The sequence below is a fragment of the Mastigoproctus giganteus genome, chromosome 1, assembly GCF_048544385.1.
Source record: "Mastigoproctus giganteus isolate SK-2022 chromosome 1, ASM4854438v1, whole genome shotgun sequence".
NCBI classification, from domain to species: Eukaryota; Metazoa; Arthropoda; class Arachnida; order Uropygi; family Thelyphonidae; genus Mastigoproctus; species Mastigoproctus giganteus.
In genome coordinates this window covers 195,148,173-195,163,069 of record NC_143575.1, presented here as the reverse complement: position 1 = coordinate 195,163,069, position 14,897 = coordinate 195,148,173, and the positions used below count along the sequence as shown (strand labels likewise).

General features: G+C 39.6%; 1 protein-coding gene across 1 annotated transcript in view; it reads right to left on the bottom strand.

Moving 5' to 3' along the window:
• sim (bHLH transcription factor single-minded) overlaps positions 1–8,980 on the bottom strand; it is a 128,444-nt gene extending 119,464 nt beyond the window's left edge. Inside the window, exon 1 of the mRNA XM_090390304.1 lies at positions 8,806–8,980. Within this exon, the coding sequence (XP_090246430.1) occupies positions 8,806–8,980 (175 nt within the window). The remainder of the gene's footprint in view (positions 1–8,805) is intronic.
• Positions 8,981–14,897: the final 5,917 nt, after the last annotated feature.

Here is a 14,897-nt window from a genome sequence, read left to right as displayed (position 1 = left end):
GACAGTACAGGCAAATGAGATTGAAAATTGGAATTGGTATGGAACAATTAATGTAATACTAGATAGACTTTTTCCTATTGATGATGAAGTATTGAATACAGATTTTCATTTATCTATCCGTTCAGCAGGATTTATAACATGAATTCACCAATGAGAATTCGAAACTATTCAGTATTGATAGATCGACTCAGTAATTAAGAAAATAAAACTTCTAAATGTCCTGGCATAGATCTTTAAGAAAATATTTTTATACTAAGGTTTTACAAGAGGAGACCAAGAATTTTGCTTGTACCTATATAATAAGTGTTTGTATGAAGGTTTATTTCCTATTAGTTGGAAAACAGCATTATTAAAACTTATTCCTAAGCCTGGAAAACCAAGAAATGATGCTAGGTCTTATAGGCCAATAGTTTTATTGGTAATTATGATAAATATTCTAGAATGCCTTATGGCTTCAGAACAAGTTTACTATTAGTTCTTCTAAAACTAAAATGATTTATTTAAGACTAAATTAGATCTAAATAGACCTCCTCAAATTAAAATTAATGGGACTCAACTTGCCTTAGTTACTAATGCTCCTAAAAGCCAAATAACTGCTACTACAACGTAACTGAAGTGAAATATTTAAGAGTGACAATTGATTAAGCTAAATTTCTCTTAGCATCTCTCTTATTTATCTGGTAAAGTTAAGAAGTTCACTGCAGCTATTTTTAGGACATCAAGAGTAGAGTGGGAATTATCGAGAAAAACTTTGAAGTTATACTGTTCTACAGTCTTCCTCCCTGTGGTTACATATGCTCTTAGCGCATGGTGCCATTGGGCAGTAATTGTTAGATTTCCATTAAAACTTGTGTCATTGCAAAGGATAATGCTTAGCTATTCTACGTGTGGGTTACATGTTTGTCGAACAGTATCGACAGCTGCTTTGCAGGTATTAGCCGGAACGTTACCAGTGACTTTTTCTTTGTGTTTCGAAGGCTATGTTTTCATATCCGTAAACAAATTCCAACTGCATTTATGGCGATTTAGATTTACACACAACACGTTGTTTGGAGAGAAAAACGAAGACGTTGGCATGAGTTCGTGAACAAATGGCAGGACAGATGAGACACATCCGAAGCTGGATTAGTGAATAAAACATTCATTCCTCGGGTTTTTTTATTTGAGACAAAAGAACAAATATGTGGTTTTCTATGAGAAAGTTCAGCTCTTATATTCTTACAGGACATGGTTCGTTAAATGAAAAACTACTGTATACGTTCAGTTTGAGCAATGCACCTCTCTGCTTCTGTGGAGAGGCTGAGAGTTAAGAGCCATGTTTTGTATGACTGTTCACATTATTTGGACATCAGGACAGAACTTGGAACTACTGTGGGAACAATTTCTCCTGGTCAAGAGACTAAACTTATTGAACCTCCCTTTAATCTAAATGCACTTCATGTGTTTGCTAATCAGGTGTTTAAAACGTGGAAAGTTCTGCTGACACGAACGGCTTTGGATACGTCTAGTGTGTTGTAAAAATTTTGAGTGAATAATTTATATAATGAATAAGAATATGTATAGTATAAATACAATGCATACGAGTTTAGTGAAGGGAAGTGTTAAGAACTTTATGATGAAGTTATACTTTCTACTTTCTTTTCTAATTTTTATCCCCCCCCCCCCTTTAAAGCGGGCTTTCAGAGTGTTTTTTTTTTTTTTTTTTTGTGTTTCGTTTTATCCCCTCATAAACTGCGATCGTAAGCATCCAACCTACTAGAACTAGCCCACCTTTCCATGGTGTGGACGAGTACTCAGAAGCAGATTTCCAGGTGATTATTACTTCTGGGTAGCCAAAGCAACACAACACGCACTAACTACACAAACATACTACTACACGTCTGGCCCATTTTTGCAGAGTCTGTAAAATTACAGTGATACGAGGCAGATTTGAACTGATGTTCTAGGAACCGCCCTTAATAATAACACATGCCCAATTTAAATACGGCGGCGTCCGTATTTTACAGAACAAGAGGAAAAACAATATAAAGTCTTGTACAGGTACTGGACCATTTATCCGGCAAGCTTGGGACCGGAGGTGACCCGGATTTCTGGATTTTCCAGTTTCTGGACCAAGGCTTAATATATACTTAAAATATAAAATAAACAATGAAAAGTAAAGAAAGACATTGTATTTAACAGATACAAATTAATGCACTTCTAAAGCAGGGTCTGTTTAATCAATATTAATTCACTAATCTTCATCTGAAGACAATTCAACATCTGGGGTGACAGGTACAGGAAAAGAAGAAGCACAGGTATTGGAGGTTGAAGGTTGAGGCTCAGGCTGAACTTCACTTGAAAGTTTCTGGTTAATCTTTGGAAATATGTTCTACAGATTCTGTTGTTTCATATACTTTGGTTTTTCTTTAATGAAAACCTCTTGTATTTTATATATCCACATTATATGATGCTCAGTGATGAAGCTCTTTTGCTCCATTCCCCGAATCAGTTCCTCAGTCAGGCTGATGCAGCTGTCTATAGACACTTTCTCTTCTTCTTTCAGTGCACTGTCATCACCATCGTCATCATCACTCTCATCAGATTTGTTATTATCAGCATTCACAACTGGAGCATCACCATCAGTGTTTATACACTCTTGTATAGCCCTTTCATCAAGTGGCTTGGCTACTTCACATGACAAATCTTTTGCATATCCCAATAAATTCTTCACTATTTCTTCCTCACCTGACATACGAAAACCACAAAAAATCAGGTTCATTATCATCATCATCGTCAAGAAATAAGTTAGATGGCCATAGTTTATGCCAGCCGTTTATCAAAGTATCCTTGAGTACATTGTCCCAAGACTTTGCTGCACTCCAAAGTGCGTCTTTAACATTAAATGCTTTCTGATATTCTTTTATCCCTGTACCTTTGTTGCAAGTGTCTAGCATTTTCCGCAGAAATACATCCCTGTACCTGCACTTGAACGCACGAAGAATGCCTTGGTCTAAAGACTGAATTTGCGAAGTACAATTGAGATGCAAGTAAACAGCACATACATTGTCCTTGACTAGAACTTCAGCATGAGAGTGTGCAGAACAATTATCAAGCACTAAAATAATTTTGCAGTCATCAGGTAGTCCCACAGATTTACAATGAGCCCTGGCGTCAGGCATAAAGTTCTTTAGAAACCAATGGGTGAAAATCTGTGTTGTAATCCAAGCTCGCTTATTTGACTTATAAATCACAGGAAACACCCTGACTCCCTTAAATGTCCTAGGATTCTGACTTTTCCCAACAGGGAGTAATCTGCGCTTGTGGGTGTCGGCTGCGTTGGAACATGCAAGAATCGTAAGTCGTTCCCTGGAATCCTTATACCCTACTGGTGCTAACTCATCTGGTGTTACATACGATTTCCTTGGTATGTAACGTCAGAATAAAGAAGTTTCATCTGCATTGTACAGCTCTTCAGCTAACAGTCCCTCATCATAAATCAACTTGGCGAATTCATCTAAATACGCCTCTGCAGCATCGTGATCTGCAGAAGCCTTTTCTCCACAAACCTTCAGCTTGCAAATGCCGTGCCTTTGTTTAAATCTGTTGAACCACCCAGATGAATATTCACATGGAGTTGTCAAATTTAATTCCTCGTGAAAAAGTTTAGCTTGGGCCATTATAATGGAACGATCAACTTTTCACTCCGACGCTGCCTAATCCATTCAACACTCTGTCCACGTCTACACTCTTCGACTGATGTAAAGGTTTTCGCTTGTCTATTAATTTAGGCACGTCACTGCCACCGTAGAATTTAAGTATGGTTCCTTCTGTTTCTTGATATCATAGATAGTAGATGTACCAGCACCATACTCCTCACTCAAATGTCGCACTGAAGCACCTTTATCGAGTCTCATAAGTAACTCTACTTTTTTCGATATACTGAGCGCAAAATGTTTCCTTTTAGACATGGTATTAAATGAAAATTATAATAAACTGGGACAAATAATCACATAAATGTAGAGGGGCGAGTGTACACAGCAGCTATCATACTGAAACTACGTGCGATTGATTGCTATGATTCATGCTTGCTATATTCCGTACCTTCACGTTGTCAGAAAAAAGCCAGCGAGATTCGAAATTAGCCGGTTTTCTGGAAGTCCCGTTTTCCGGTTTTCCATTTATCCGGTTTTCCGGATAAATGGTCCGGTACCTATATATAGGCATTGATTTTAAAGTATAGGCACTGATCATTCATATCGTACAGCAATCATAAACAAGTTACTTCATACTGTACTAATTATAAATAAGGCTTCTCTGCTGCACTTCTAATAAATAACGCTTCGCAAGGAGAGAAGTAGAGTCGGCATCCAAACTTGTTAGAATATCTTCTCGCTCCAAACCTTGGTTCAAATCCCACCTGAAACCTTACTTTAAAAGTAAGCAAAAATATCACAGACAGTGGAAGAAATACGGCACTTCATAAAATATAAAAAGAGCAGAGCACTGTTTCAACTCAAAAAAATCAGTCATACAAAAATTATGTTATGTCCACGCTAAAGCACAATAAAAGAGCACTTTCTACAAAAACAACAGCTACCTTACAGCACGATCTAGTTTCTGAATGGATAAGATGCAATATGGAAACAAGCAGATCTGACATTTTCACTGAAGGTTTACAAAACAGATTTATAGCATTTAATTCCTATGAACAAGCAGACAAAGTGCAACATGATGTGTCTCCGGATCAAGCCCTGCTAATTAACCAACTTGTGAACAAGAATACAGTTCAGCGTGCAGTTAACCAAATACGCCCTGATAGTAGTGAAGGTCCTGACGGCATCCCTGGTTTTATTATTAGATTGTCCAGCGTATACATCATTGATTCATTAGTGCATATCATTTCCAGGTGCATCTGCCAGCCATTCCTTCCAAGACAGTGGAAAACTTTCAGGATTACGCTGATTCCTAAAAAAGCTTGCAGAAATAACCATCCCGGCTATCGACCAACTGCTGTTTCGTCAATAATTACTAAAATTTTTGAAAAAAATCATGCTCCCATATCTTCAACATGCAATCTTCGCTAATGCGCCTGTCAATATGCATTTTGGTCCTAGAGGGCGCTCCACAACAACAAGCCTAGCTGACACCATTGTACGCATCCAAACTGCGTTTCAAGATAAGGCACAATGCGATGTATTTTATTTTGACATCAAAGGTGCTTTCGACAACATAGATCTCAAAAAAGCTTTTCAAATACTAAAAAATTATTTTCTCATTGACACAATGATTATTCCCTATCTTCAATACAGCCTAAATCGCAGACTTCTCCTCTTCCCCACTAGTACTGACAATATTCTCGTCACAACCTCAACAGGCATTCCCCAAGGAGCCGTTCTCTCCAGTACTATATTTTCAGCATCTCTTCAACCACTTCTACAAGAAAATCCAAATCTACTGGCATATGCCGATGATTTAAAGTTATTTATAATCTCCAAAGCCAGTGATGATATTCGCAAAGTTATCAATGATGCGAATTCACAGATTTGTGAAATCATCGAGTACCTGAAAGATCTCAATCTGAATATAAATGCAAGCAAATCTGCTCAAATTACGTATTCCCTTCAGAAACAACCCAACCACATAGAAATAAAAATTGCAGATGTCCCAATCCCAAATGTTCACGCTCACAAAGACCTTGGAGTTGTTTTTGATAAAAATCTCTCCTTTAATGCCCACTATTTATATATTGCTCAAAAAATTCAAAAAGCAAAATGGTTAATCAAACAAGAAACAGCAGCGATTCAAGACAGAAAAACAGTCATTAAGCATGTTCAAAGATGCATCTTTCCCATTCTGTCCTATGCTTCCGAAATCTGGTCTGGTGCTCCTCAAGTAACCGTCAAGAAATTCCTTGCCCTAGAATATTGGGTTCTTAGATGGCTCAATAGTAAGCTTCGTTTTCCCCATACAATATCCAGGTTTATAAAAACCTAAAAACAAAGCTTCTGCAACAGATGATCAACGAGTCTGGAGTCATGCTTCTTGCAAAGTTAATCACCTCTGCATGCGATTCACCAAACTTAGCCAATTGTTAATATCTATATAAAATCTGCTATGTACATATACTCGATTATTTTATTCATTCCAGTTGTATTTTTACCTGCCCCTAGCCATGTGCTGTGATGGGCTTGCTGTATTTGCAATAAATGAATATTTATTTATTTATTTATTTATTTATAATATTACTTATGTGTAGCCACCTCAGTACTTATTGGTACCTCATCGGTGGGAAGCTAGGTGTCTTATCAGTGCAACATCTCAATGATGATTTAAATCACAAGATGAAATATGCCAAGGGATGTTAAAACATAAATTTCAAATCCATGAGGTAAAAAATGCTCTAAGCCTGCTAATAAAATCATCATATGCCTAAAATAGGACTTACGTCCTATTTTAGGCATATGATGTATTTTATATGACGTATTTTATAGATGAGGCAGAAATTTCACTAGCAGGCTTAGAACAAATCGCGGAAAGGGAAATTGTTCAATAGAGCACAATCCGTCAAATGACAGCCTGCTTGTTACATTCCTGGCCTACTGCCAACTGAAAAATTGAAAAAGAAATAAAATAATAAAATAAAATAAATAAATAAGCTGTTTCATCAAGTTCGCTCAGTGATCTTTTATTTTTATTTTATATGTGTGTGTGTTAAGCACCAAAGCAACTAAGGCTATGAGATGTCAGCGTACTGTATCTGCAAAACCATACAACCCTTGCCTGAGCCTAACTAACTTGGCCAGGTTGTGAAAAAAAGATTGATAAAATTTCCTCTCATCGATATGGGGATTCGAACCCAAACCACTTCCACACGGTGTGGATGGATGGTGATTATATTCATTGTGTTAACTGCAAGAACGTGAGTTTACACCATCTGACTAACTGTCCTTTGACTCAGTTGAAACAGTTGTACTGTCATTCTTTTGAAACAATTACCTTTTAAATATTGTTTGTTTGTTTAGGGATTTATTATGCGCATCGGTAACTATGGCCATAGTGCGCCACCCCCTTTTAAATAAATAGCAGATATATACCTTTTGGGATCTGTTGTTTAAAGTAGTGCAATATCGAACAGTTCGTTGCAAATTGCTCTAGAATGAGAATGTCATGTGAAAGACTTCCATCTTTTCAATTCTTTAGTGTACAAAAATCCAGGAATGTTTAAATGGAAAGAATTGTCCTAATACACACATCTGGGTTTACCGTGGTGACAGCTAAATATTGTGCTGCTCTTGTATTCTCTCTATCTTGCAAACTTCCCTGACCCTATATGGCTACACGGGTTATGAACAGAAAATGTATTTATTTATTTACAACTCGGTTCCTCATGCCTTTATGCGCCGCTGATCACTATTGTAACTGTCTTTGATCTTACTTTGAAGAATGACATCAATTTAGAAAGCAGAAAACTCTCTGAATGTAAAAGCATATATGAAATGACATCCTGGCAAAGACTTAAAATTCAGGAAATTTTAGGAATTTTTCAATATCGGGATTTGTATAGTAATTTAACAGTATGCCTTTTAAAAGTGTCCGGCTTTTCTTTTCCAGATTTATTTATTTATTTATTTATTTTTTTTTTTTTGGTAAACTCCTTCTGACATTTCCCTCTAAAAGAGGAAAGAAGTTAATTAATATGTATATATTTTTTTCTGTAGGGTAATTGCAAGATTGATTTATTACCTTATTAAAAAATTTTTATTCGTTACGATAAGATAGAGAAAGGACTAATTCTATATTTCACAGACGTTTGTATAAAAACATTTTCTTTTTATACTCCGGGACGACCTCATAAAGTCAGAGGAGTTCACAAGATAGAGAAATGCAAGAACATTACCATATTTAGTAGTCAAGCAGGCTTGAATCGCAGTCACTCAAAGCGCGTGTACATCCTCGCGCTGGACCACTCGGCTACAACGACCTCTGTAGCCAGGTGGTGTCTTGACAGTGTGGAAATGGCAGTATCTTTAAACTAGGGCTTCAAAATATTCACAAAAACTGAGCTAAAAAACACGTTAATGTGAATATTGTTAAACTGTCAGTGTGAAATACAGAAGAAATCTCCACGAAACGACTCTGAAATAAGGAATAAATTCTTTCTGTATTTAGCAAAACAAATAAAAATTGACTCACTGAAAAATCACAGGGTTCAGTGTTTAATTACCCTATTCGAAATCTAGTTTCCTGTGCGACAGGCCGTTCAAAGGTTTAATGAAAATTGTAATAACAATAATAATGATTATTTCAATTCTAAAAGATTACGGTTGAATATTTTTAATATTTCTGCCCTTGTTTCTTATTTGCCAACTCTCGTCAAAAGTTACGTTCAACCTCCCACAGTACAAGACATCCTTTCGCATTTGCGCATGTTACCGATGAAGAGAACTCCAAGAGGAGTTGTAACTTCCGGTTCCTTGATAAATGAAAAATTTTTCAACCTAGTAAGTGTCATATAAATATTACCCCACTCACACTATGCATGCATTTCCTATAGAGTACTGCTCTCTGCTGGTCAACGCAGGGGGGGGGAGGAAACAGCATGATGGTGTATTGTTTCTGTAAAATGAGTGCACTTTCTTTTCATCTCGAAGGGGAATTTGTTCTGGACTAATCAACACAGCTCGTTCTAGCTGTTATTTGTAATGTTTGAAGTGTTACCATACGATGCGTCAATACACGTGTTATAAAACCGTATACTTCTTCAGCAGTATGAAGAAAGGGATAAAAGAAAAAAAGTAATGAAACAAAAACAGGGGGGCTTACCATCAGGAAAGATAGCTCTCATCTTCAGGTAGGAGGTGGTGAGGCGAATGATGGAAGCTTTATCTAGCTGACTAGTGATTGCAGCCGGTAGGGGAAGTAGTTTAGCAAGTTCCAGAAACTCTGCGTTCTCTTTTTCCCTTCTCGAGCGCGCCGCGTTTTTAGACTTCTCCTTCATACTCGTTAGCAATCACAGAGTAAGGGACGACGGGAACAGCACAACAGTTCTCGATCGGCTAATGGCTGCAGCCTGGATAGAAAATATTGAAAACAAAATGAGAGAGAATTAATAGTGGTTATGAGCTTTAAAAGACGCACAAAGTGATAAATTTAACTCTGAGTAAGATAAAACAGTCCTAAAACAGGTATTTCCTATGAAGAAATTACACTTTCCTAACATAGATTCGTTATTAAATTCCATTTCACCTAAATGTTAGGAATTATATTTGACAAACTTCTAATCCTTCTGTTATACAATAACACAAATATAGATAAAATGGGTTACATGGAACAAACACAAGTATTCCGATTCTCCGACCATGCATTCCCAATGCACCATAATGTTTGGTAATATATTGCTTAAGACGGAACTCACCTCTTAAATAAGTTACCAAATTATTACAAACAATAAAGGAAGGGAGCGAAGAAGGTAATTTATCTTAATTTTTTCTAAACTATTCTTAGTACATTTTTATCGGACAGAAAAAATATCTGCGATTAACGTGAAAAGTCAACCTATCGTATGGATGAATGCATGCACGCACAATTTTTACGGCGACTTCAAACATGGAAAGTTGTTTCTAGTAACGTGGATGGGCTGGTGATTGAGAAGCCAGAAGAAAATTGACAACGGACACGGACTTGAACTTTCTGGCTAGTAATTTTTGGAAATACATTCTGAGGAAGAATATTTCAGAAAAAATACACAGAGGAAATCGTACACAGACGAAATAGAAGAGAGAGCTTGGTTCCATGAGTTTTCAACTGAAATGTGAACGGGTGCTATTTGGTTAATGGTGTTGCCGCAGTGTTGAGAATGATCCAAAGAAAAGCTGGAAGAATTACAGATGTCAGTTCAGAAGAACAGTACCCATGAAAAAAAAAGGTATGCAGCAGAAACGGAAAGCCTGTATGGTGAGAGTGGAGCACAAGTTCATAAGAGAAAGGGCTCATTGATCAACATGCTTGCTCTCGTCTGAACAGAGTCAAACAGTTTTAAAATGATTTTGGGGAAGCCACCCCAGATGTGAAAGTAGTATTTCATAGTGGAAGGAATTTGTCATTTATATAGAGTCTGCAGTTTTATAAAAGAAAAGTAATGATGTGAGAGAAAAATCCAAAGCCAAATTTTTTGATCAGAAAAACAATACTGTATTTCTACGTTATAAAGGTTAGAAGTAAGGCTCACCTACTTAAGGAAATGTGTTTCTATTTAGAAATGTACCATCTCTCTGTGCACGGTGTAGGAGATTGTTTCTTACAGGAAAATACAACAGAAGAACTGGGTTTTCGAAAATTTGGAGTCGACTAAAATGTCCTCCTTACTGGAAAATTACCATTACAGAACTACACTGCTCGACAAAATTAACAGAACATATAGAAATCGTGGGTAACTCGTGCAGCTTGCGATGAAGCGTTATTCTAGGGTGGGCGTACCCTACAATAACGATGAAACGAGGAGACAGCGAGAAACTTCAGACAGGTGTAAGGGGCATTTACAGGGGTTGTATAAAAATACAAAAAAAGTCGCATTACAGAGGTCGAAACAAGATGCTTAAAAATACGGTCACATGACATCAGTACGGCGTATGATTCCCTCTAACGGCTAATCAGGCCTGACAGCGGTGAACTATGCTCTATATAAGGGTGTCTATAAGATTCTGTGGCAACAATTCCCATTCTTCCACCAGCGCAGATATTAGCTCACCCAGTGACCAAGGAGTTCGCTGTCGGCGTGCAATGCAACACCCAAGGTCGTCCACACATGTTCGATTGGATTTAGGTCTAGTGATTGCTGGATATCTTCAGTTTCAAGATATTCGTCCACCACTTGAGCTCTATGTGCAGTGGCGTTGTCGTGCATGGGAAAAAAAAAAAAAAAAAAAAAATCTGTGCCAACCGCACCCCTAAAAAGTCATACATAGGATTCGAGGATCTGTTCTCAGTACCTCTGCGCAGTTATGCTACCCCTATCAAAAACATCCTTCCACCGTAAGTGTTCCTTTATCTGATGTTGGAGGGATGGCACCTCATTCCTCGTTTTCTCCAGATGAAATAACATCTAGAATCTGTTTGTAGGCTAAAAGGGGACTCGTCAGAAAACAGAACTGTATCCCATTTGTCAGGCTCCACGTCACATGTTCACGGCACCAGTTTCGACGAGCTCTGCGGTGATTTGGGGTTAATGGAATTATTTTTTGGTACTTTGTTGCGGCCTCCAGGGTTTACCCTATACGCCGAAGAGGTTAATGGAATACAACCCACTGGTTCTCTTGTGTGCGTCCACTTGAATTGAGCCTTCTTAACACAGTCCGGTTGGAAATGTTTTCACCTCTGACCGCAGAAACCTCAAGAGATAGTTGATGACAGGACATTGTAGGGTTCCGTCTTGCTGTTAGAGCGAGATAATTGTCTGTTCTGGTTGACGTAGCCGTCGGGCGACCTTGGACACTCTTCTTGTAATGGTTCCTCTCTCCTAAAACATGATTATATTAGGGACACCTGTAATTGATTACATCTACCCATGTGTTTTGTGCCTGTAAATTGCGTGTGTTCTATGGTCGATTTGCCTGTTTTTCTGGACGAAAAAAACCCCAGTTTCTGGAGGGAAAACCTTGCTATTTACGCCTGAGACTGACTAACTCAGCCACGGACTGAAAAAAACCCATTAAAGTTCCTCGCATCATCGACAGGATTCGAACCCCGGTCTTTTCCACCTGGTGACGATACCACTGTACTACACACACAGAAACTGCTTCCATAGTGCAGAGACGACACCGCGTGACACATTAAGCCAACGTGCCGCCTTCGCCTGCGACTATCCGGCTTAAAGTTGTCTAAAGGTCGGCCATCTCAAAAAATCGTCTAAACCTGTGGTGTCCAACCTGTGTGTGTGTGGGGGGGGTATCGCTGGTGGCTCCTAGACATTTACCCATCTCCATCTTGTTCATTTGTGTTGGTGCAGAACCTCTGCAGAGCGGGCCCGAAAAGGTAGCGCTCGTGTTTCAGCCTAATGTGCTGGTTTGGGTCCACTATCACCTGTAGTGCTGAAACGCACAAAATCCCGCAATCTATACAGTCTTCCACGAGAAGAGGCATCTAGAAGTAGATGATAAAGCCAGTAGCATCAACAGGGAAACAACAGCCGCAATGAGACTGTTTCTCTATAAAGCACTGATTGCCATGCAGTCAAATTCAGGAAAATTTGATCAAAATTTAATGGTGATGGTGTTTTCTATGAACAGCCATAATGAGACTGTCAAAGCCCATTAATATTAGCTGGTCCAAAAAGCCGTTGCTCAACTTGAAATATCAACCTTACAAGAGACCACTGCCACGGAAGAGCATAATGATCCTTGTCATCCTCAAATTCAAAGGTACGCAACAATTATAAATCTTGCTTTTCATTTTTCCATAGAAGATATGTACTGGATAAAGATGACAAAAACCTCAAGCGTCAGGAATGAGGGCAACAGCCACAACGAGACTGTGCCTCTATAATACATAGTTTTACAATTCATCATTTCCCACGCAGTCTAGGAAATCTTTTGGTCAGAAAATTAGGAGTGATTAAAGTTGCTGTGAATAGTCGCAATGAGACTGTCACTGCACGATTTATATTATCTAATCCAAAAGTGCGTTTTTGAGCATGTAGTTTGAATTTTATACTGAGCTGTGTGGTTTTGTATCAGTATGGTATCTATTTCAGAGTCCAGCAAGCAGGAGGTTACAAGATTCAAACAATGAATTAAGAGTCCCCCCCCCAAGTATTCCAAGAAGGTCTTCCCTCCTAGTATTGATATTTTTATTATTTACATTGTTTACTTGATATTTGCCTTATATACAACAAGTGGTATTTCAACGAAACACAGTAGGCTATTTTGTTCATTAAAATGCAGCTCATGCAACTTGTACACCAATTTGATTTCAATTTAATTAACCAAGCTGATTCGTAAGTTCAGTTCTCTTCTGAAAAACTGACACTGAGAAGATCTGGAGGACGGTAAAATTTTGTTAATTTTCTAGAAGGATATGAACATTATCCACCGACAGTTTAGGGACCCTATTTATAAGACGTTGTCTCTGTTCCGAGTACAGTGGACACATTAACAGGACATGTTCCCAATCCTCGTTCTGACCACAAGTGCAGAACGGGTCCGGCTCAAGCCCCATCTCATGGAGCTTAGCCCTGAGAGAACCGTGACCTGGTGTCCAAACTATGGTCCGCGGGTCGTATCCGGCCCGCTAATAATTTTTATACGGCCGGCACAGAAGGTGAACTAAACAGCATTTTAACGAGTCACGCGACTGCGTGTACAGGCATGCAAGTGTCGAGCTCGACTGTATCAAACGTGTACCTGTAGTCCAATGCAGTCATATACAGGGTGATTCACTACCAGTGCGACAAACTTGCAGGAGGTGTAGGGGGGCACAAAGACGAATCGGAATCACATAGCATTGCAGGGTCCGAAATGCCTTCGTCATGCGGTAGAGGACGTTGAACGGGAGGTCGTGTGAACAGCGATCCCGCTGGAAGTCAGCATTTGCGAACCGGTTCCCGAGGCAGTAGGATGGACGAGTATTCAAACGTTGAACTGGCCGACATGAACCTCGCGTATGGAGCTGCGGACTGTAACGGGCGCGCCGCTCTGCGCTTGTACCAAAAACGTTTCCCGCACAGGCGTGCTCCTCATCATACAATTTTCGCACGTGTGCACAGAAGGTTACGTGAGACTGGTTGTTTCACGAGAGGTACCATGAATCGAGAGCGAACGACGAGGACGCCAGACAATGAGGAGAATGTCCTACGTCTTGCAGAAGGCAATCCGAGTACGAGTACTCGAGCGATAGGCCAACGATTGGGTATTTCCCAGTCCACTGTATGGAGGATACTGTCAACAAACCAAATGAGTTCATACCATCTGCAACGCGTCCAATCATTGGAGCCTGAAGATTATCCACTCCGGAGGACTTTTGCTACTTGGTTTCTTCAATAGAGTGCGGCAGACAGCGCATTTCCTGCGTCCGTATTGTTCATGGATGAGGCAAGTTTCACAAGACAGGGAATCTTCAATCAACATAACGCCCATTTGTGGGCTTTGGAGAACCCCCATGGTACGCGAACACGTGAAACTCAACGACGTTTCTCTGTCAATGTTTGGGCCGGCATTGTTGGAGACCACCTCATTGGACCGTACCTTCTGCCCCCTCGTCTGGACGGTAGGGCATACTTGATCTTTCTACAGCAAGTCCTGCCCGAACGTATTGAAGAAGCACATGTTCCTCAGTCGTTGTGCCGCTCAATGTGGTTCCAGCATGATGGGGCTCCCCCACATTACACCAATGACGTCTGCCAACACCTAAACGTTACATTTGGACAGCATTGGATAGGCCGTGGTGGTCCGGTTCATTGGCCTGCAAGATCGCCGGACCTATCATGCCTGGACTTCTTCTGCTGGGGTCAAATGACGACATTGGTGTACGAGACCCCCCGCTAATTCATAGCTGCCGGGGAGATTCGAGACACGCCAGGAATCTTCCAGAACGTTAGGGATTCCATGCGGCGGCGCTGTGAAGCTTGTGTGACTGCTTCTGGTCGAACTTTCGAACACTGGTTGCCCTCTGGTTGCCCCTCGAACATGTTGCTATAGAAAATAATCATCCAATAAATCCACAAAAGCCTTGCTAGCTTGCGAGTGACAAACCCACAAGTTCCAGAAAGTTAAAATCCCCCATTACAAGACTAATTTACTGGCCCACTCTATTGCTCTGCACAATTATTCGTTGTACTCATGAGAGTCATTGGCCCATAACTCACTCCTACTCTCATTTTCTTTTTCCCAGTGCTTATGTCACACCAAACTGACTCAACATTG